The sequence below is a fragment of the Sinocyclocheilus rhinocerous genome, unplaced genomic scaffold (assembly GCF_001515625.1).
Source record: "Sinocyclocheilus rhinocerous isolate Xijiao unplaced genomic scaffold, SAMN03320098_v1.1 scaffold6186, whole genome shotgun sequence".
Classification (NCBI taxonomy): Eukaryota; Metazoa; Chordata; class Actinopteri; order Cypriniformes; family Cyprinidae; genus Sinocyclocheilus; species Sinocyclocheilus rhinocerous.
Window position 1 is genome coordinate 146,885 of NW_015630016.1, and position 21,336 is coordinate 168,220.

Below are 21,336 nucleotides of genomic sequence, written 5' to 3' on the forward strand. Positions count from 1 at the left end.
GTCCTCTTTTGGAAGACCAAACAAAGTAGTTTCGCTTTCACAACGAAACACACAGCGTCTTCACGAGGCAGCGGCGGCAACAATACTACAGCGAGATTTAAAATTACGCCTTCTTTCTTTGCGTGAACATTTGGGCGGCGATAGGCAAATCTTCCCACATCATGACTTAGACATGTGGGGACGTGTTAGAATGAGCTATTTTAGGTAGGCGTGGTTGACTCTTAACTTTTATAAAGAATATCTCTTTGGATTTGAGACTTTAGTCTTTGCAACTTTACATACACCTTTATGCACCAAGAGCTTGTAACACTTCAAAGAGAAAGGAAAAATTGAAATCGCATCATATGACCCCTTTAATATTAATCAAACAACAAAACACGTCTTTAACAAAGATTAATCTATATTTATTTTCTATTTATCTGGCTGTTCAATTACCTTTAATCATGTTTGAAGCTGTAGTATTGAAGAAGTACTTAAAGTGTGCTTTAAGTAATAAATGGAAAGCAAAGTTACATTGATATAATTTGTTTTTACTTGCTGATCTGAAAATGATCCGATCCGTGACTCAAAAACAGCAAAATTATCCTATCCGTGAGTTTTGTGATCCGTTGAACCACTAATATTATATATATAGAATTGTGAAGACAAAAAGAGAGGGGGTCGAGCATTGGGCACGACACAGGCCTAATTCAGACTGGTGTCCCTGCAAGCACAAAGGCTTTTATGTGTCAGGAGTATGTGCACTACCCACTGTGCCCTGGTGCAGACAAATAGATCCTTTTTAGCTTCTTGGTTACAAGAATCAGCGTGAAACACTGATTTGTGCACAGTTAAGGCAAGCTCTGTCATTGATAACATTATCTAGGGACATTGTCTTATTCACTCCAAATCTGATTTAATCAACAACAAAAAAAAAAACTGTTAAACTGACTCCTTTGTCACTGGGGAGCTCATTCATACTTCACATGGAAGATATGGCAGATGAGATGAGAGATCATTATCATGTCCTATTTAGACACATTCGCTTCCTTGTTTCTATTTCACTCTGTGTTCTCTTTCTGTCTCTATCAACAGTCTCTCTTTTATTTCTTTCCTTCTTTCTGGTTGTAAATCAGAAAGAAGGAACTCACCAATCAATTACAGCACTATGAATTATGGCTCCCTAACAAAGATCATCCATTTTCTGTGTGGAGTCATGAGTGCCCCTCCATAATTCTTTCTCACACAGACACACACAAACTCGAGCATGACAACGAGTGCACTTCCCATAATGCACCAACTCATGCTGACTATGGGTGTCATTGGAGCTTAATATTGCTAAGAAATATGATACACATAAAAAGTAAGAAGAGAATGAAGGGAAGAGAGGGAGGATGTTGAGATGATATATGTCTTGAGTGAGTGAGTGAGTGAGTGAGTGAGTGCAATAATATCAGTCCAGTGTCACAGAGGTGAATGTGAGCTCAAGCATACATGTGTTGTGTTTGTAAGTACCTCACTGAGACCTCAGAGTTATGAAAAGATTTATCTTAATCTAGTCGACCCAAGCTCTGTGGACGCACAGATGCCATTTCATTTGTAGTTACTTGTATGTCATCTCTGTCCATTTTAAACGCTTTTTTCCTCTCAAATCCCCAACCCCTTCTCATTCTGCAGCTCTCTCTATCCTTAATAGCCTCCATTAGTGTACTAATCATCTCTGTTAATCATCTTGTTTTGTTCTTGGATCACTCTCGGTGGAAATCAGCACATTTTTGTCATGTTTTCAGCACTGATTGTGGGAGAAAATCAGCACAATTCTTCAGAAAAGATTTAAATATGCTAAAATATGTTAAATGGAGCTTAGAGTACTACAATCTATCGGTTGCTGAAAGCATTATTAAATTAGTCTGAATGTTATTTAAACAACATCAGAGATGGAAAAAATACATCTGAAGCCGGCCTAAGGTTTTTTTTTCTTTTTTTGTGGCTTGTTATAGAGCTGTTTTGGGCACCTGTCATACTAACTAAAGACCAGCTTTGCCACACCAGGAGACCATCATAAACCAGCTTATAGGGACAGTTCACTCAAAAATGTACCTACACTCATGTCATTCCAAATCTGTATGACTTTGTCTTCTGTGGAACACAAAATAATATGTTTTGAGAAATGTCTCAGTGTTTTGTTTTAGTAATTTTTATATGTTTTTTAATGTATGTCAGAGTTTTTTTTTATGTATGTCAACTATCAATTTAAGGTTGCGTGTTTTTGTCAGCAGGAATGTATTCAAAACTCTTTCAAAATGCAGTTATATGGAGGAAAATTTATAAACTATTCAATTTTATGAATGACTCTGTAGCGAATCAGCTCATGGGGAAATATGAATAATTAATCATAACTAGTTATAATTAATTATAAATATTTAGATCCGCTGTAGATATTTACTTGACCTCTCAGGGTCAACTGTCTGTCAATTCTAAGAACGTTAATTTCCTGGTTAAGGGAAATAACTTTCTTACTGTACAACTCTACACAGAGCCTGTAGCATAAATCTGCAGTTATGAGCAAACAATGACCAACGTCAAGTGTGATACAAGTAAGAATTTATTAACTACATAAACACTTAAACTAGTCCAACATACTACATAAACACTTAAACTAGTCGCTCGTTTAGATCATCAGAAGGCGAATTCATAGATACTAAACATGGTAGGATTACATATAGGCAAGATGACAGGAACGAGTGGTTGTGTCATAAGCCTGCATAAAACAGTATAAAATCTCAAAGACAACATACACAATGACCTGAAGGATATGTGTGTTCATTCAAAGAAAGGTTTTCCTATGAATTAATTAGTAGAAAGTCCATTCCTACTGTGCATTGTGTCTCTTCCTTTGGAAAATGCAGTGAGAGGGGGAGGACTCTCAACATGCCATTAGGTCGTAAAATCTATCTGGTCTAGCAAAGGTGTCAGGGTTGCCATGGTAACCAGGGTCCTGGGCCTCGTTCACAGACAACTTGGCACCCAGTATGTTTATTGGGTGAGGGGTCTGTGAATGTTTGTTAATCTAATGAATAATTGCTTTGTTAAATAAAATTAAAAATGGTGTGTCTGATTGGTCCAGACGCTACAACTCATATATATTCTGTGTAAATCTGCTGAGCTCTTATACTATTAAGCTGCAGTTCTACCTTTGATTGAGCAAATATGACCCCTGTGATACTGTATCATCAGCATGACCTCTCATCTTTTTGTTTGCCCATCTTTTGATATGGCTGTAGAGCATACTGAGAAACAGCCATCATGCTATGATTTTTTTTTTTCTGGAACTCATAAAACTGTAGACTATAATACAGTGTTTTATCTGTTCTCTGTAGTAATCTTTTGATTTGCTCTTCAGATTTTCATCATGGCAACTTCTTGAAACCACATTTTCAAGAAAAAGAAGCATGTAATGTAAGAGTACATCTTATTTAGTTTGAGGGATTTCCATTGCTAGTCAGAAAAAAAAGGATAATTCCCTCGGTTGTTTTGAATAATGACTACTAAAGGTACATTGGAAATGTTTGGAAAGACAGATTATGTCTCAAATGGAACTCGTCTCTGACTCTGGCTAGATACTCTGGTTTTGCGTACAGCTCTGCTGATGAGTCATTTCTCTAGCTCTGCTCTCTGCTTTTGAACATCTTCACACTTGTGACACATACTATGTGTCAGGAAGTGAGCTAGAGACTATATAGCTGCTTTTCCCCCTCATGTGTCACTTTTTCTGAGCTGCTCTTCAAACTTAGGTTTTCCTTCTGTAACTGGATTCTAGAACACAGTGAAAATAGGTGATGAAACCTCATCCACACTGATCCAGAGCTCACTGGTGTAGCTCAGGGCATCCATCCCAATGTTTTCATCTAGTTTTGCTCCTCAGGACACATTATTGATTGAGGTCAACAACAAAACCATAACTTCATTACAGAAAAGAGGATTTTACATGCTCCACAGCTATTGAAATGTTCTTTTTTTACTATTTCTGTCATGACAACTCTCTGTGAGTTTTAGCATGGTAATGTACATGACAGTGTTAATGTGTTTGGTCTTGGCGGAACAGATCTTCTGCCAATACATCCACAGACATGCTGCTGTGAGCATGCAAGAAATACTGCTGTTGCACATACAGTTAACTCTTACGTTTGAAATGTCTTCACAATAATGTTTAATTGATAATTCAAGCACACCTGAGTTTCATGCGCACAGACTTGTTTGGCCCCTTCTTTGGTAGAAAAGCAAGAAGGGCGAAAAATACTCCCAATGTTTAATTATTCCAAACGAGCCTTAGGGAAAGTCTCAAGGGGTTTAATTAAGCCTGAATTAAAGTTATGTAAATTGCATGTGAAAGTAGCAGGTTTCTTTTCCTCTTTGCAAAAATAAATCATTTTATTTATTTATTTATTTTTTGAATGAAGCAAAAAGAGACTCCGTTTTGTATGCACTGATGGAAAGCTGCTATTCCCTATCGATACTTCACTCGTACTGCGTCTTGCTTAAGGCGCTAAGGGGAAAACTCCTTTCAGTAACTCCGAATACTGAAGCCTTTTTCAATCATGCAGTGAAACTGCACGGTCATTGGTTCGTGCAGTGTATTAAAAACGAACCAATGGCTCGGCTGCGGAGCTGCACGAGCCTATGGCGGCACAGCCCGCCAGAGCCCGCCGATTTGGGGGGGGCATCTGGCTATATAAGCGTGCACTTCGCCATAGGATCCTCAGATTTCTTCTCCTTCAGCGACGACTACAGATCTACGCACTACGAGACTAAGAAGCCTTCGCCGTGTACAAGCCTCGCAGCGGATCAAGACCCCTCTCTGCTCGGCTGACTTCGCCGCTCTTCAGTTGCTTTCGGCGTCTGCAGCAGCGTGGTCTCCCAGTCCCCTGCCGCTTTCCGGCGACTATAAGAGCAAATTTCTAGAGCAAATTTCTGGCGTCGTTACAAATGCCGCGTCGCTACTGTCGCTCGCCGCTGACGGTCACGTCCAGTGCGTTTCATGCTTGGGCGCTGCCCATGCTGAAGCTGCACTTAACGAAACTAAATGTCCCCATTGCGAGGATATAAGTCTCTCCTCTCTGCGCTCGCGGATAGCTTTCTTTTCAGAAAGTGACTCCGCCCCTCGTGCCCTCCCGCTTCCTTCCTCCCAGGAACCTGTGAGGAAAAAGCAGTGGGGCAGAGGATCTCCGCGCTCGGTGACGAGTGAGCTCATGCCGGCTGAGCCCCTGCATGCCTCACTCTCTCCACATAGAGAGGCTTCCCCCGTCCTCTTCTCTCACCCGGACCAGCATCCCTCTGTGGCTGCGAGCGATCTGGTTTCGTTCGGTGGGAGTGAGCGTGAAGCCATGGACGACGTTGTGTCTCTGGCTGCCTCAGATGCGGAGGAGCTGTCGGGCTCGTCTTTCGACCCCACCCCCCTGCCGTCTGCAGAGTCCAGCGCTGCCAGCACAGGCATGGACGCCGAACTCTTCCGTGTTCTGTCTAAGGCTGTTCAAGAGCTGGGTTTGGATTGGTCTCCGCCGGAGGAGCCCACCCGCAGCCGCCTGGACGAATGGTTTTTGCCGGGGCGCCGTCAAGCCCCTTGACAACGAGGTTCTCCATTTTTCCCAGAAGTCCACGAAAGATCACCAGATCTTGGTGTGCCCACTACTCGGCCCGCCTAGTATCTCCTCTTCGTCTGCCCTCACTACGGTCGATGGCGCCAAAGAAAAGGGGTATGACAAACTGCCTCCCCTGGATGAGTCAGTGGCCGCACATCTCTGCCTGCCCACGGCCATCGGCTGGAAGGCAAAGGTCGCCCACCCGTCCAAGCCGTGCAGGACTTCTTCAGCACTCGCTGGAAGGGCCTACTCGTCTGCTGGACAACCGGCCTTGGCGCTTCACTCCATGGCGGTCCTCCAGGTCCTTCAGGCCAAACTTCTTCAGAAAATGTACGAGTCTGGACCGGACCCCGCGGCTTGCAAAGAGCTACGCAGCGCGACTGACCTGGCTTTACGCGCCACAAAGATGACGGCTCAGGCGATCGGTAGATCCATGGCCAGCCTTGTGGTGCTTGAGTGCCACCTATGGTTGACCCTCACAGAGATCAAGACCGCGGATAAAGTCCCCTTCCTCGACTCTCCGGTCTCCCCCTCTGGCCTGTTTGGACCTGCGGTTGAAGGGTTCGCAGAGCACTTCACTGCTGCACAGAAGTCATCCCAGGCAATGCGACACTTCTTGCCAAATGCTCCAGCTCTGCTGCTGCCGCCAGTCGCCCCAAGACGGCGCCAACTTGGCAGCCCGCGAGGCCCGCCTCATCAGCTACACCGCCGGTCTCTAAGCCTGAGCCCCGGCATCGGAATGGTTCTTTTTGCTGGATCTGAAAGATGCCTACTTTCACATCCAGTTAGCCACCCACCACAGGCGGTTCTTGAGATTTGCCTTCGAGGGAGTGGCATATCAGTACACGGCCCTTCCCTTCGGACTGTCTCTAGCTCCCTGCACTTTTACAAAGTCTCCAGTACTTCAGCTGGGCCTGCTTCGCATGCGGCCCCTTCAGTACTGGTTGAAACCACGAGTTCCATCCCACGCCTGGCGCCATGGACACATGCGTGTCAAGGTGAGCCGGGCCTGCGTAGCAGCCCTGGCCCCTTGGAAAGACTCTCAGTGGATGAATCGGTGCATGCCCCTGGGTATGGTCTGCAGAAGGAAGGTAGTCTCGACAGACGCTTCCAACACGGGTTGGGGAGCTCTGTGTGATGGCACACCGGCTTTCTACCATTGGTCAAAAGAGGAGAGTTGGCTTCACATCAACTGCCTGGAAATGTTGGCAGTATGTTTGGGCCTTCACACCTTCCTGCCAGACCTAAGGGGACACCACGTGCTAGTTCGCTCAGACAGCATGACAGTGGTGTCATATATAAATCGCCAGGGCGGTCTCTCCTCGAAGCGCCTCTTCATTCTGGTAGAGCGCATACTGGAATGGGCTCAGCTACACTTGCGTTCGCTAAGAGCAGCACATGTGCCGGGCAGGTTGAACCAGGGAGCGGACATGCTATCCCGGAGCAACGTCCCCTCAGGAGAGTGGATGCTCCACCCGCATACAGTTCAGAGAATCTGGGAGATCTTTGGCAAGGCCGAGGTCGACCTCTTCGCCTCAGAAAACAACTCTGACTGCTCAATTTACTTTTCAAAGGACAAGGATGCGTTGGCCCATGACTGGCCCAACCTCCTCCTTTACGCTTTTCCCCCGATCGCCCTGATCCCACAGGTAATCAGGCGAATCAAGGAGCGGAAACACAGGGTTCTGTTGGTGGCCCCGCTCTGGAGGACCCAACACTGGTTCGCAGAGCTGTCTCAGCTGCTTATAGCAGCCCCGTGGCCCATTCCCCTGAGACGAGACCTCCTCTCTCAGGCGAACAGAACGATCTGGCACCCCCAGCCAGAACTGTGGGCCCTGCACCTCTGGCCTCTCGACGGGAGCCTGCGGACCTCCCAGAGAGCGTGCTAAACACGATATCTCAGGCTAGAGCACCCTCTACGAGGCGGCTCTATGCCCTTAAATGGTCTGTCTTCTCCACCTGGTGTATGACCCGCAGCGCAGACCCAATTTCCTGCGACGTATCTCTGATATTGTCCTTCCTGCAGGAGCTATTGGATAAGGGTCTTCCTCTTCCACGCTCAAGGTCTATGTAGCAGCCATAGCAGCTTCACATGCTCCTATAGCTGGTCAGTCAGTGGGCAGGAACAACCTTGTTGTTTGATTTTTGAAAGGGTCTAGGAGGCTCAACCCGCCTCGCCCTGTCACCGTCCCTACATGGGACCTGCCTACGGTGTTGAAGGCTCTGAAGAGAGTGCCTCAAATTCGGGCCTAACGACTCAAGGGTCGTCCTGAAGCCGAGGCATGGTTATGTACCTAAAGTGCTCTCGACTCCGTTCAGAGCACAAGTCATAGCTCTTTCGGCACTTCCTCCTTCAGAGCAGGACCAAGAGCTAAATCTACTCTGCCCCGTCAGGGCATTGAGGATATACATTGAGCGTTCCGCCCCGTTCAGACGGTCGGATCAGCTTTTTGCATGCTTCGGTGACCGCACCAGAGGGAGACTTTCCAAATGGATTATTGACGCTATAAAGCTAGCATACTCTTCTTGGGCCTTCAATGCCCCATGGGAGTAAGAGCCCACTCTACGAAAGGTGTTGCCTCTTCCTGGGCTTGGTCTAGCGGAGTTTCCATTGCAGAGATTTGTGCGGCGGCCGGCTGGGCCTCGCCGTCCACATTTACCAGGTTTTATTATCTTGGCGTCCCGGCTTTACAAGCTCGGGTCCTTTCTGCTTAATGGACTTACTCTAGCAAACCAGTGCTAAATCATGCATTTGCCTTCTCGGTATGCTCTTGGCCCCCACTGGGTTCCGAGGCTGTACGATTTTTCTGGGAATGATTACTTAGCGCCGGGCCGACCTCTGTGAGTTTAACCCTATCGCTTCCTGTGGGGCTTCCCTACAATTACTTGGTCCCTCTGGGCCCTTGGTGCTCAAGGCAAGTTTAAGGATTGGTCGTTCCTCTAACATAGCACAGCGGGATTGTACTGGTTCCCCTTAGCGTCTTAAGCAAGACACAGTACGAGTGAAGTATCGATAGGGAACGTACTCGGTTACTAACGTAACCTCGGTTCCCTGAAATAAGGGAACGAGTACTGTGTTGCTGGCCGTGCTATGTAGCTGCACGACTCGGCAGTCGCTTCAGTCGAAGTAAAGTTAGTAACCGAGTACGTTTCCCTCCTCTGGTTTTCTTTATCAGTTTTCCTTGTCCAGACACTCATGTTTGTAGTCACACTGTGCCCTGCACGTCAAATTAATTTTGATAATTTAACTCAGTGTTTATATGTAAGAACAGTGCTGCAAGACTTTTCCTATCTGGTGTTTGTGGGGACTAGTGCTGGAAATGTGATACAAAAACAACAAAATGTGAAAAGAGCGAGTCTCCCCTAAGATGTGGTTGTTTTCCATGCAGCTTTAATACATAGTAGCCATGTATGAATTTTTAAAGTATGCATTTGCTCTGCATAATAATAGATGTTTGAGCAGTTCAATGTTTTATTGCATTGCTTTATATGCAAGCCACAGAAAGTGAAAATGAACCTAGGTACTAGGGATAGGAATAATAATGTTACTTTTGCGATTAATATTGGCTATTTAACACGTTACAAATAATTAACATAATTAATGCAGACTCAGTTTTTCTGCTCACTGAGGCTATGATTGTGGGGTTCACCACTTCCTGTGCTGTGGCGTTTTATTCTCATGCTGCATTATGTATTTGACTACTTGGTTGTTGAAAATTCTTTGTTGAAAAGATTAAGCCACACAGGTGTAAGTCTGGATATAATGGAATGGGGTGGATAGAAGAGTCAATATTTTGCTAATGTGTATAGAGAGGACAGTGGATCCATATACAAAAAATATGGATGCTAAATGTTTTGACTAGTAATTTTATTACACATTTAACAAATTAATGCATTGAGAAGATCTGAAGTGAAACAAAATGAAAAGACTTCTCTCATTAAAATAGGAGAGCAGAAAGAGTAATGACAGACAGAAACATCAAGTTCGTTTTCAGAAATAAAGGCAAAGCTAAAAGAGACTTTTATTTTAATCGGTTTATGTGATGATCATTGTAAGTGTATTAAAATTATTATTTGAATATATTCATTAAATTGTTGTAAAGGATAAACAAGAACAGTACTCTGATTATTTGCAGTTTGCTTACTAAATGTTAAAATTATTAATATATATTCTTAAATGGTTGTAGTCATTTTATGCTCAAAATCTTAAAAAAAAATCAATTTAACAAAAGTATCCGTATTGGCAATATAGCCCTGATAATACTTAATAGTACTTTAAAAAATCCATTAAACAAATATTATTTTTTTAAACTCTGTTTATTAGAAATATTTTACGTGATTCACAGCCCTAATTCATACTTTACACTCATAATCCAATTACACTTGTTATGACTAAAAATAATCTTGAAATTAATTCTCTTTCTTTCATCAGGGTTGAAACAAATCCATGCTCTGTCTATCCAAGGAAACTACGAGCTGCGCATAGATCTTGAAGATTTTGAGAACAGCACAGCTTTTGCACAGTATGGCGTGTTTGGAGTTGGGCTGTTCTCTGTTGATCCTGAGGATGACGGTTACCCCCTCACCATTGCTGATTACACCGGCACTGCAGGTACACACACATATTTACATATTTACAGACCGTGGATCAATATCTTCATTATTGTGTAAATAGTATGCCTTATTTAAATCACACTCTTAATATTCAAGAAACTTTGAAAGACCCGGTATGCAAATCAGTTAGCAAGATTAAATGTTTGTCAAAAATAAGTGCTTATTCATTCAGATAATTGGTCAATTTCAGTGCTTGATGGCATAGACAGGATAATTATGGCACTTAATACCAATGGTGGAAAGAGTACTGAAAATTTGTACTTAAGTACAAGTACTGTTACATTGCTGAAATAATACTCAATTACAAGTAAAAGTACTGGTGTCAAAACAGTACTTAAGTAAAAGTACAAATTACTCTTCTCAAAAACTACTTAGAGTACTAGGTACTAGTTACTTTTTAGCTGGCGATATTTAATGAATTACCAAAAAATATTCATTCATATCAAAGATCTATGTGGATAATAGCTACTTTGAACAAAACCCACTTTTATCTTATTGACAAATTACATGAAATTGGTGGTCACGATACAGGAATTTCTAACTTCAATACCTTAAAAAATATAAATATTAAAGTAACCACACTCTCAGAAAAAAAGGTACAAAAGCTGTCACTGGGGCGGTACCTTTTCAAAAGCTACACTTTTGTACTGTAATAATATGTACACTTTAGGTACTAATATGTACCTTTAAGGTACCAATATGGACTCTTTAGGTACAAATGTGTGCCTTTTGAAAAGGTACCGCCTCAGTGACAACTTTTGTACCTTTTTTTCTGAGAGTGCAGTTTCAGTTCCCGTGAACCGGAAGTTGCAACTGACTTTTGAATATTGAATAAAGGGCGGAGTTTTATTGTGGTGCACCTCCACTCCACCTCTTGCTCATAGCAGATTCACGGTTGGATAAGAGTGGTTAAGAATATCTGCTTGTTACGTCTGATATCACGCTTCACCGCTTCTGGGTCCTAATGCTCTGCCAGACGCCACAAGAAAACAACAAACTGTGCTAATATACACCCACAATGTCATGTAATACTGAAAAATTATAACCCTAACCTTTGTCTCCATACTGAAATCCCAGATGGCCAGACAGTGATTCAGCTAAAATATGAGTGTCTGAGACACTGTGAGCACGGAGACTGTATAGTGTAATAGTGCTCATAAATGGCTGCTGAGTTAGTATTCTCAAGTGAAATGAGCAGAGGCTTGGACCCGGAAACAGCAGTCCTTACGTCATGACTTGACAAGAGGATTCTCCCGATGGCAGACCATTTTTATTTTATTTTTTTCCAGTGTATTGACTTGCACGATTTAATTGTTCACCACAAGACTAGTAATGTACACTAAAAAAGTAAGTAGGGTCATCAATACCATTGGCAAAACTACCACATACTGTATTCTGCCATATAGATATTTTAATATCTCAAATTTTTTTTGTCCATCCATTTTTAAGGCAATTATTATTTCAAGCTTTGAGTGGTTTCATCCAAGTCTTCTAAAAAGACATGTTCACTTTATATGATGAACAATTTTATTTACATACACATAAACATTGATCAATTACCATTACAAACATCTCAATCTTAAACATTTGCTCATTCTGTGTATTTGTGTCTTTAAAATGGGGTAACTTACAGCACAAAGAAGCTTGATTTCAACTTTGATTTCAAACTGAATTGAATTTACAAAAAAAGACGTACACAGTCAGTAATAAAATTATAAAACAAATGACCTCAATTCAGTTGAGGTATTTGAAATATGACAAAATAAATTTTTATAAGCAGTGATTTAAGAGCCATATAGGCTATGCTATTTATTTAGATAAATGGAACATCAGATGGCTTTGACCTGCAATGTCTGTTTAATCCAGGAGCAAAGAGAAATAATTTCTACTTTAAAAGCACGGAGAGATTGCGATTACACACAGTCTGCGCACAGCAATATCGGAGTGAGAGGACAGGCAGTTCATTTGTATAAGTTAGGCCTATTTGAGAGCTCGCATTCATACAGGGGTATATTATAGGATTTAGATAGTAGTGCTATAATATTTATTTATTTTTATTGTTTTATTATTATAATTTTTTTTTTTTATAATGTAAACTGAATTGAATTTACAAAAAAAGACGTACACAGTCAGTAATAAAATTATAAAACAAATGACCTCAATTCAGTTGAGGTATTTGAAATATGACAAAATAAATTTTTATAAGCAGTGATTTAAGAGCCATATAGGCTATGCTATTTATTTAGATAAATGGAACATCAGATGGCTTTGACCTGCAATGTCTGTTTAATCCAGGAGCAAAGAGAAATAATTTCTACTTTAAAAGCACGGAGAGATTGCGATTACACACAGTCTGCGCACAGCAATATCGGAGTGAGAGGACAGGCAGTTCATTTGTATAAGTTAGGCCTATTTGAGAGCTAGCATTCATACAGGGGTATATTATAGGATTTAGATAGTAGTGCTATAATATTTATTTATTTTTATTTTTTTATTATTATAATTTTTTTTTTTGATAATGTAAAGTGCATTCATTGAGATATAATCCATGCTGCATACTCCGATACAGTAGGTGGCGGTATGCACCTGATAAGTCATGGTTGCAATCCGCCATAAAACTAACAAGAAGAAGAAGAAGAGCTCGCATTCAGTTTTCTGCGATTACATGACTGTGTTCTCATGTCACAATAAAGTGCTCGCCACATTTGAGCGGGAATGATTAAAATTATGCGGAATACCGGCAATCCCGCGCGGACATTCAGACTCTGTAATCGACAGGAGGTGGATGCGTGTCAAACTCACTGTCGGAGAGAAAAGAGAGACTCAGCTTGTATCAGTGTAGGCTATATACGGTAGATACTGTGGAAAATGAGTAATGGAACCGTGTCAGATATTTCAGTATCGGTATCAAAATATAGATTTATGATAACACTACTATGTAGTTTATTTCTCCAAACTTTGAGTGACGCTGAGCTCCCTCACTGTCTGATCAGCTCTTAACCTGCTGCAGTGGCGGCTTTTCCCGGTTCAGATATCAGGGCTTTTATTGGTCCCTTCACGATCGGATATCTTTATCTTATTTTTATTGGCTACTGAAGTTCCGTCAAAGGTTTGAATATCAATTCAAATTGTGGGCATACTCAGTAACGAACTATGATTTAAAAGAAACGAAGTAGATTATTTTGCTTAATTTGTACTTAAGTACAAGTAAAAGTACAGCTTTAAAAATATACTCAAAAAAGTACAAGTACCCGAAAAAACTACTTAATTACAGTAACGTGAGTAGTTGTAATTCGTTACCTCCAGCACTGCTTAATACACTCTTTAGTCACTTCTTAGCTGCAAACAAAATATATATCATGCTACCTCTGCAAATCTGGCTGATTTGAGTAATTTCTTAGTGCATCGGACTGTACTTGTCACAATGTATCTTTTTGGATGTCACTAAAAAGAACCAGCTCATTTGTGCGTGAATCAGGCTACACTGGTCACACTGTATGTTATTGATTCACTAAAAAGAACCCACTCATAAGAATCATTTGTTTATGAACTGGACAACACTGGTCACACTGAATGTTGTTTTTGCATGCAGTCTGCAAGGGACCATAGAATAGTACAGGGGTTCTCAACTCTGGCCCTCGAGGTCCACTTTCCTGCAGAGTTTAGCTCCAACCTTAATCAAACTCACCTGAACACGCTAATCAAGGTATTCAGGATTACTACAAAGTTACTGGCAGGTTTGTTTGATTAGGGTTGGAGCTAAACTGTGCAGGACAGTGGACCTCGAGGGCCAGAGTTGAGAACCCCTGCAATAGTAAGATGTTATGTCATTATCATTAATTCTATCATTCTTATCTTTTTATTGCATCTCATTCGAAACAGACTGAAAACCCATTCACATCTCAAGTCATTTTTAATGCAGCCATTGAGGAAAAGATCTTGGAATTTTAACAATCATTATCAGGATTATTCAGAAATTTGATATCATCACCCAGTCCTCACAATCTCACACATCCAGAAGACAAAATGCCTCCCTGTCGATTACTACCATTGACTTAGACAAATGTCAGGAACAGACACAAACTGAATTAGAAAGCTCCTCAGATTCCTGTAAGAAACAAGTGAGCAGCGAGATAAACATAAATAGAAAGCGCATTCTGAGTTTGAACTCGAGTGCAGGTGCAGAGGAAAATACACTATGAAGAGAGCGCGAAGGAGAGAGGTGAGAGATCTCCTGTCTGTACAGCAGGTATATCCAGGATTGAATTGGATCGTGTCTGTAGTGCTGGTGTCAGATGAGCAGGTGGTCTCTGCTGGGCAGCGTCTTTGTGCCCTTGAGCTGCTGGGTTTCCTGTTTGCTGCCTGACAGGTCTCCCCTAATCACAGCGCTGAGAGTATTATTGTGATAATTTGCATTGAATTTTGACAGGCGGTTGTGTTCTGGGCTGGCCTGGTGGGGCCTAATACGTCTGAAAATACAGACTGTGTCAAGGTGACTCCTTGTTCACACTGACATGTGAGCACAAATAAGCCCACATTTTTTGTGCATATATGGTATGTATTATGCTGGTTACACGTTTATACCAAGCATTTTTAGAGAGTCACACGTGATATTACCACATCCCCTGAGGGCTTTCTAAAATGATAATGTCCCCTTGACAAATGAAAAGTGATTCCCAAGAGCATGTGACTGAATCTGAGAGTTTGCAAGGACATGTCTGGGTATAACACTCTTAATGCAGAAATGTCAACGGCAGCAATACAAGTATTTTCTGTGGGCTCCGTGCGACCCTAGTGTGACTAATGGCTTATTCCCATAGCTGCGGACAAAACCTGTCAAGCTTGAATGACGCGTGTTTCCGCAGGGAAATTGAGCATCAGTCTGGGATCCGTTTCTCTGCGTATTGTCTTTGACGTTATTGAGTAAAACTGACTGCGGAACAGAAGATTGAAGATCTTCAAGGTCACAGGCTGTTGGAGAAGAGGAATGGAGGTTTAGAGCTTTCATTCTGGTAACGTTGTCCTTTTCTGTGAAACATCCAATGTATTTTAAGCTGGATGAAAGGTTCAACTCTGAACGAACTGGTTCTGAACGAATCCCAGAGAGGTTTAGAAATACCATCTGACATTTGCCTCTATTGTACTCATCCTGGTACACCTTCTTTTTCTTCCTGTTTCTTTCCATCTCCATGGAACACTTTATTCCAGCTCTTGTTTGGAAAATATTCTCTGTTTGTATTGAGCTGACAGGAACAGTTTATAGGGCAACAGACACATCACCACCTGCCCTCCTGCCAAAACATCCAGTGAAGTGGACAGCAGGCAGGATGGCTTTCCAAATTCCCTTTTCAGCCACAGAAATGGGGAAGGTTTGTTTCTGTTGGCCAACAACACCTGATGTCTGTTGCCATCAGATAAGACTGACACTACAAGACACCTCTTTAGGGAAGAAGACTCGTTATTGACCCACAAGTTGACCTTTTTAACACTCTTGCCCCACAGACTCTGATTCTTTAGGTTTAGCTTTAAAATAATTTCGGATCTTGAAATACTTGCCTGATAGAATAGCTGAAGCAAAAAGAAGCTACAAGATGAGATTCTCATCATCATTGTTGCCTTCAGCTTTCTCTCTGGAAACTGTGAAAAGCACTAGTGAAATGAATAGGAAATAAAAGATATATATCTATATTATTCAGCAAGGACACGTTAAATGATCAAAAGTTTCACAATATTGAACATAAGGGAAAACATGAAGTCTTACAGACCTCTTTTGAATGGTAGCTATGCCTTTACAATGTCAAGCTTATAATTTGGTATAAATGGGTCTTTATACATGGGAATATCTACAGTTAGTTGCATTTATATTCATGTAGCGCTCATGTGTACTGTGTCTACTTCAATGTCATCAGCCAATAACAGTACTTTATACAATAACTGTGTTTTTTCACCAAGCTGTTTGAGACCACTTTTAGGAAAATCTCTTTAAGTGCAAACAGCATAACTTAACAATTTCAACTAATTATGGAGTAGCACCTATACATGTGTGTTTGTGCGTGAGTTCATTAAAGAGGATTATTAAAAATGATCAGTTATCAATGATGAGACAGATGAAATGATTCAAAGCAGAGTGAGACATCCCTACTTTTTTAAGTGATGCAAAAAGATGAAGTCTTGAAAGATGGAAGTGTGAGGGAAAGAGACAGGAGCAAAGCATGAGGGAGACTATAGCTCTATATGCATAAATCACATCCACAAACGAGATAAGATGCTGAAAATGCTTTCATCTGGGCCACAGAGATGAGACCGGTTTGCTTGTGTATGCTAACCTGTCTCATGCATTCCTGGGCGTCTAGAGTTGTTAGTGTGAAATGGCTTTCTGTGATGATTTTCAAAGCATTATTTCTAGAATCATACAAATCAGCTCTTGCTACTTAAATATACATTAACATTCAAAGGTTTGGGGTCGGTAAGTTTTTTTCCCAATGTTTTTAAAGAAAAAAAAGAGTCTCATGTTCAACAAGGCTAAATTTATTTGATCAAAAATACATTAAAAACTGGAATATTGTGGAATATTATTACAATTTAAAGTAACAGTTTTTTAAAATATAATGTATTGAAGGCAAAGCTGAATTTGTTAGCAGCCTTAACTCCAGTCTTCAGTGTCACATGGTCCTTCAGAAATCATGCAAATATGCTGATTTATTATTATTATTAGCAGTATTGAAAACAGTGCTGCTTAATTTTTAGTGGAATTAATGATAATTTTTCAGGATTCTTTGATGAACCCAAAGTAATTTTTTTATATATATATATATAAATATTTCATAAAATTTTAAATGCCTTTACTGTCACTTTTGTATTTTTTAAATTGTTCTTGTTGAAAAAAAAAAAGTATTAATTTCTTTTAAAAGAAAAAAATCTTACTGACCCCAAATTTCTCCCTTATGTTTTTTTTATGTTCACTTGTATACCTGTAGGAGATTCGTTGCTTAAGCACAATGGAATGAAGTTCACGACAAAAGACAGAGACAACGATCATTCGGAGAACAACTGTGCTTCATTCTATCACGGCGCCTGGTGGTACCGCAACTGCCACACCTCCAACCTTAACGGCCAGTACCTGCGTGGACAGCACACCTCTTACGCCGATGGGATCGAGTGGTCATCCTGGACCGGGTGGCAGTACTCACTAAAATTCACAGAAATGAAAATTCGGCCAACGCGCGAAGAGCGAGAAAGCAAGTAACCGCACACAAAGTCAAATGTAAATGTAAGTTCAAAAAAGGAACATGTTAAAAAGACTTAAATATGGGACTTACGGGACAGTGGTTGTTGCTAATCTGAAAAAAAGTCACACTGTTGTGTGGCCGTGCTGTCAGTCTTGCCCTCCATGTGATAATCTCTTCATCATCAGGCCTTGAAGTTTCTTTACACCCAGTTGTCGGCTCTCAGCTCAGCCCTGCACTGACTCAACTACTGTCAGACACACTTCAGTTCTGACAAAAATGAGACTGAATCAAGGATCCTATTATCTTGCCATTGGTTAGGGGATTAATTAATGGAGGACTATGTACGACAATGAAATGTTAGAATGGTTCCTTCTGTCAGCAAAGCTCGTTTCTTTTCTCCCTCATATTGTTTAACACACAATTCATACGCCAAATACACATGCCAAGGCCAAATCTCTACTAAGTCTTCATGTTTGAAGAAGAAGGCTAGTACAAAAGAAGAAAGTGTGTAAAATGGAAGGAAAATGAAAGAGAGAGAGGCGGTCTTGGAAGAGAGCAGTGCAAAGGTTTCTGTGGGAGTTTGTCTCTCATCTGTCTGACAGGCCATTAGTGAGCATATTGGCCACTTTGTCTGATCGCCATTGCCAAGTGATCATCAGGCAGGCTCTTCATCTGGCACATACGCAGATGGAGGCTGTTTATGCACGTGTGTGAGTGAGATAAAAGGGAAATGTGATATTGTCTCGTCTCCTTCCCGAGCGTGTGTTTCTGACTCGGCACAAGTTTGAGTGTTCTCGAGGAATCTCTTTATCGGCCCGACAAGCTCGCTCGAGTGTGTTTACGTAACACTTATTCACACATCATTCGTTCATGCATGCCTTCGGACGCTGTGTCATAATGCTAATTTAAACGAGCCGTACTGCCCTCTTTTATGTGTGAACGCTAATGTGTATATCAGCTCATTCACTGCCGTCTCTCTCTCTAGCTCACTTTCCAAAGGTCAGACATCTCGAACGTGAATATCGTGCTTCTTTCCCCTTTTGTTCGAGCTGCTCCCTTCATCTCTCGCCCTTTTTTCCCTCCTGGTCTTCTTCTCATTTGTTCTCGCTCCGCTCTTCCTTCACTCCTTTGGTTTGTTCTCTTTGGTCCCCTGTGGAAGTGGAAAAGGTCAACATGTCATTTAGTACAATTACACTGCTCATTGTTCTCTCTTCTGCTCTTTTCTGACTTTTTCCTTTTCTCCCACTTCTGTTATTCCCTCTTCTGTTTTGTTATTCATCTCTCTCTCAACTTAATTATGTTCCTTTTTTTAAATCTCCATTATCATAATGATGACAATTTATTTGTACTTTGCTTAAATATTGTAATTTTGAATTAAAAAAGGAGAGATTTACGTATTTAACATGATTAACACACTTAACGTTAATCAAACAAAACAAAACAAAAACTTTTGTTCCTTCCCTTGTTTGTTTGTTTATGTATAAAGACAAGCAGTTGTCATGCTGACTTGTGAATGAACTTGTGCAAGTATGAATTAATTGATCTTGGATTTTGAGTTTTACTTCATAAATGTTCCAAGAGCTTTAAGATATGTGTAGATTTCATGTACAGTGTGTGTCTTTAGAGACTTTTAGCGCATGTGAAATTTTTCCTTACAGGAAATTGACAAAAGCACACAAATGAAGCAATGTACGATAGAAAAGATCCTCGATATGTCCTGATAATGCCTGTAATTATGTGACTGGGATGAAATGGATCTGTTGTGTGGGACTGAAGTCTCTGGAATGGACTCTTGTTTTAAATTCTAGTCTGGCAGGAGTGGAGTTAAAATCCATTAAATGCACACCAAGAAATAATGAGCACATTACTCCAGAAAACATGCATGAAGAGGACTGTAAAAGCAACATTACAGGATGTTGTCAAGACTCTTAAATGGACACAAGTTTGTGCTCATGCTTGTCTCTGGAGTCCCCTCTAAGTTTGCCCCAATTTAACTACAAAGTTGCCTCTGTCAGTTTGTGTCTTTGTTGTGTATTTTCCCTTGTACTTATTTTTCTTGTTCTCTCAACTCTGATTTTTCCCCCTCCTCTCATTCCGTGGAATTACATCGCAATCAGCCTCATTTCTCTGTCACCATTTGCTTCAAAGTTAACCATGCTGCCAGTAACGTTTCTCCAGTGCGTTGCCATGGTAATGATCCCCTGAACAAATGCTAACAGGCTGAACAAAGAATGAAGGAAAGAGATGTTAAATGATGTAACAATGTCATGAAACTGAGACAAAAAGAAACCAAGAGTGCACATTATAATGGGACAGATACAATTTGAAATCATTTGTAATTAAGGGTCTCTGTGAGAATGTGTGTGTGTGTGTGTGTGTGTGTCTGAATGAATGAAACCGAAAATATACTTGTAAAGAAAAAAAAGTTAATTTGTTATTTCTGTGTATGACATTGGCTCTTCATATTGTGTGCATATACAAAAAATCAATAAATAACATATAAATAAATTGATTTCTGCAATGGCACTGCATGGATTTTGAGATATATCTCCTGTGCTTCTTTTCTTTGCATCCATACACACACCTCTATTTTCAACTGGAAATCTTTCCATCACCCTCTCCAGCTGTTTTTATTAGTTACAGGGCGTTTGCTCTCTACACATTACACTTTTCACACAGACTCAGAGTTTGTGATTGCTCCCTATAGACACGTATCCTCAAACCGTTGCTCTCTAAATAAGTCTAAATTTGTTTCTGCCTGAATCTTTATGTGTGGTTTAAAGCAATTGGCAACTGCCAAAGAACATCATGTTCCCATTTCCCAGTTTTAACAGTGTGTGTGTGTGTGTGTGTGTGTGTTTGTGCTTTGAGGGAGTTAAAGTGAGAGATGGAATAAAAATGGCTACATGGATGTGCGAGTGGAAATGATGGAGAGCAGCACATGGGATTGCGTGAGTTCACTGATGAATGCGCTGGTCCTGTTTTTGTCGCAATAATGGACACTCCCCAGTGAAGATGCCAGCACAAGAGATGAGCAATAAAACTGTAACCGCTTAATGGCCATCTTTGCTCAAAAGTGCAAAAGAGAGTGACACAAACATTTGCAACCTTGACCATCATTGCTATATTAGAAAATGTAAACATTTGATGAAAATAATGTATATGGAGATGCTTGAATTTTGCCTTTATTTTCTTCTATTTCTTCTTCTTCTATTTTTTATTTTACGTCAGTATATTTACAACGACTTGAAGTTGAGTCTCCAGCTTGTGTGTCAACCCTGTTACCACCATGTTTTCCATTTTAAATAAATAAATTATTTCATAAATCAAATCAACTTTGACATCCTTTTAAGGTGTCAACTCTTCAAGAATAAGTTAAAATCTCCCTTTTATCACTTTACCTTATGTTTCAGTATGAAGTTTGGTTTTAAATGCCAATGCTGTTACCATTTTGTTGTTTTCTGAAGTGAACAGTTGGTAATTGAAAGGGGTTTGTAACGTGGGAGGCGTGACAATGGAGTTGAGGATCCACATGCAGCTTTATTAAAAAGAGTGGTCAAAGCAGGCAGGGTCAAACAGGTATAATCCAGGGCAGACAAAAGAGTAATCCAATAATCAGGCAAAGGTCAGGGCAGGCAGCAAACGATCAAAAACAATGTAAACAGTCCAAGGTCAAAAAACAAGCAAGGCAAGGCATGGAACACAAAGAACACAATGACAATACAGGCGATACAATAATCAGCAATGTGAGTGTGGATGAGTGCAAACTTTATTGTCACTGATGGGAAACAGGTGCGGTGTGATAATAAGTTCCTAGGCAGGGGTTATGGGAAATGGAGTCCGGAGAAAACAAAGACGAGACCCACTATCGTTGT

At 40.9% G+C, this 21,336-nt stretch overlaps 1 protein-coding gene and 1 long non-coding RNA gene across 3 annotated transcripts in view; both read left to right on the forward strand.

Annotated features, from left to right (window-relative positions):
• Positions 1-8,703, forward strand: part of LOC107739454 (uncharacterized) — a 13,809-nt gene extending 5,106 nt beyond the window's left edge. The window contains exon 3 of the long non-coding RNA XR_001640000.1: positions 8,636-8,703. This is a non-coding gene — a long non-coding RNA (uncharacterized LOC107739454). The remainder of the gene's footprint in view (positions 1-8,635) is intronic.
• fibcd1b (fibrinogen C domain containing 1b) overlaps positions 1-18,766 on the forward strand; it is an 85,935-nt gene extending 67,169 nt beyond the window's left edge. For both annotated transcript variants that reach the window (XM_016551560.1, XM_016551561.1), the window contains 2 exons: positions 10,051-10,230; positions 17,210-18,766. In XM_016551560.1, coding sequence (XP_016407046.1) covers positions 10,051-10,230; positions 17,210-17,478 — 449 coding nt within the window. In that variant the 3' untranslated portion in view covers positions 17,479-18,766. The remainder of the gene's footprint in view (positions 1-10,050; positions 10,231-17,209) is intronic.
• Positions 18,767-21,336: the final 2,570 nt, after the last annotated feature.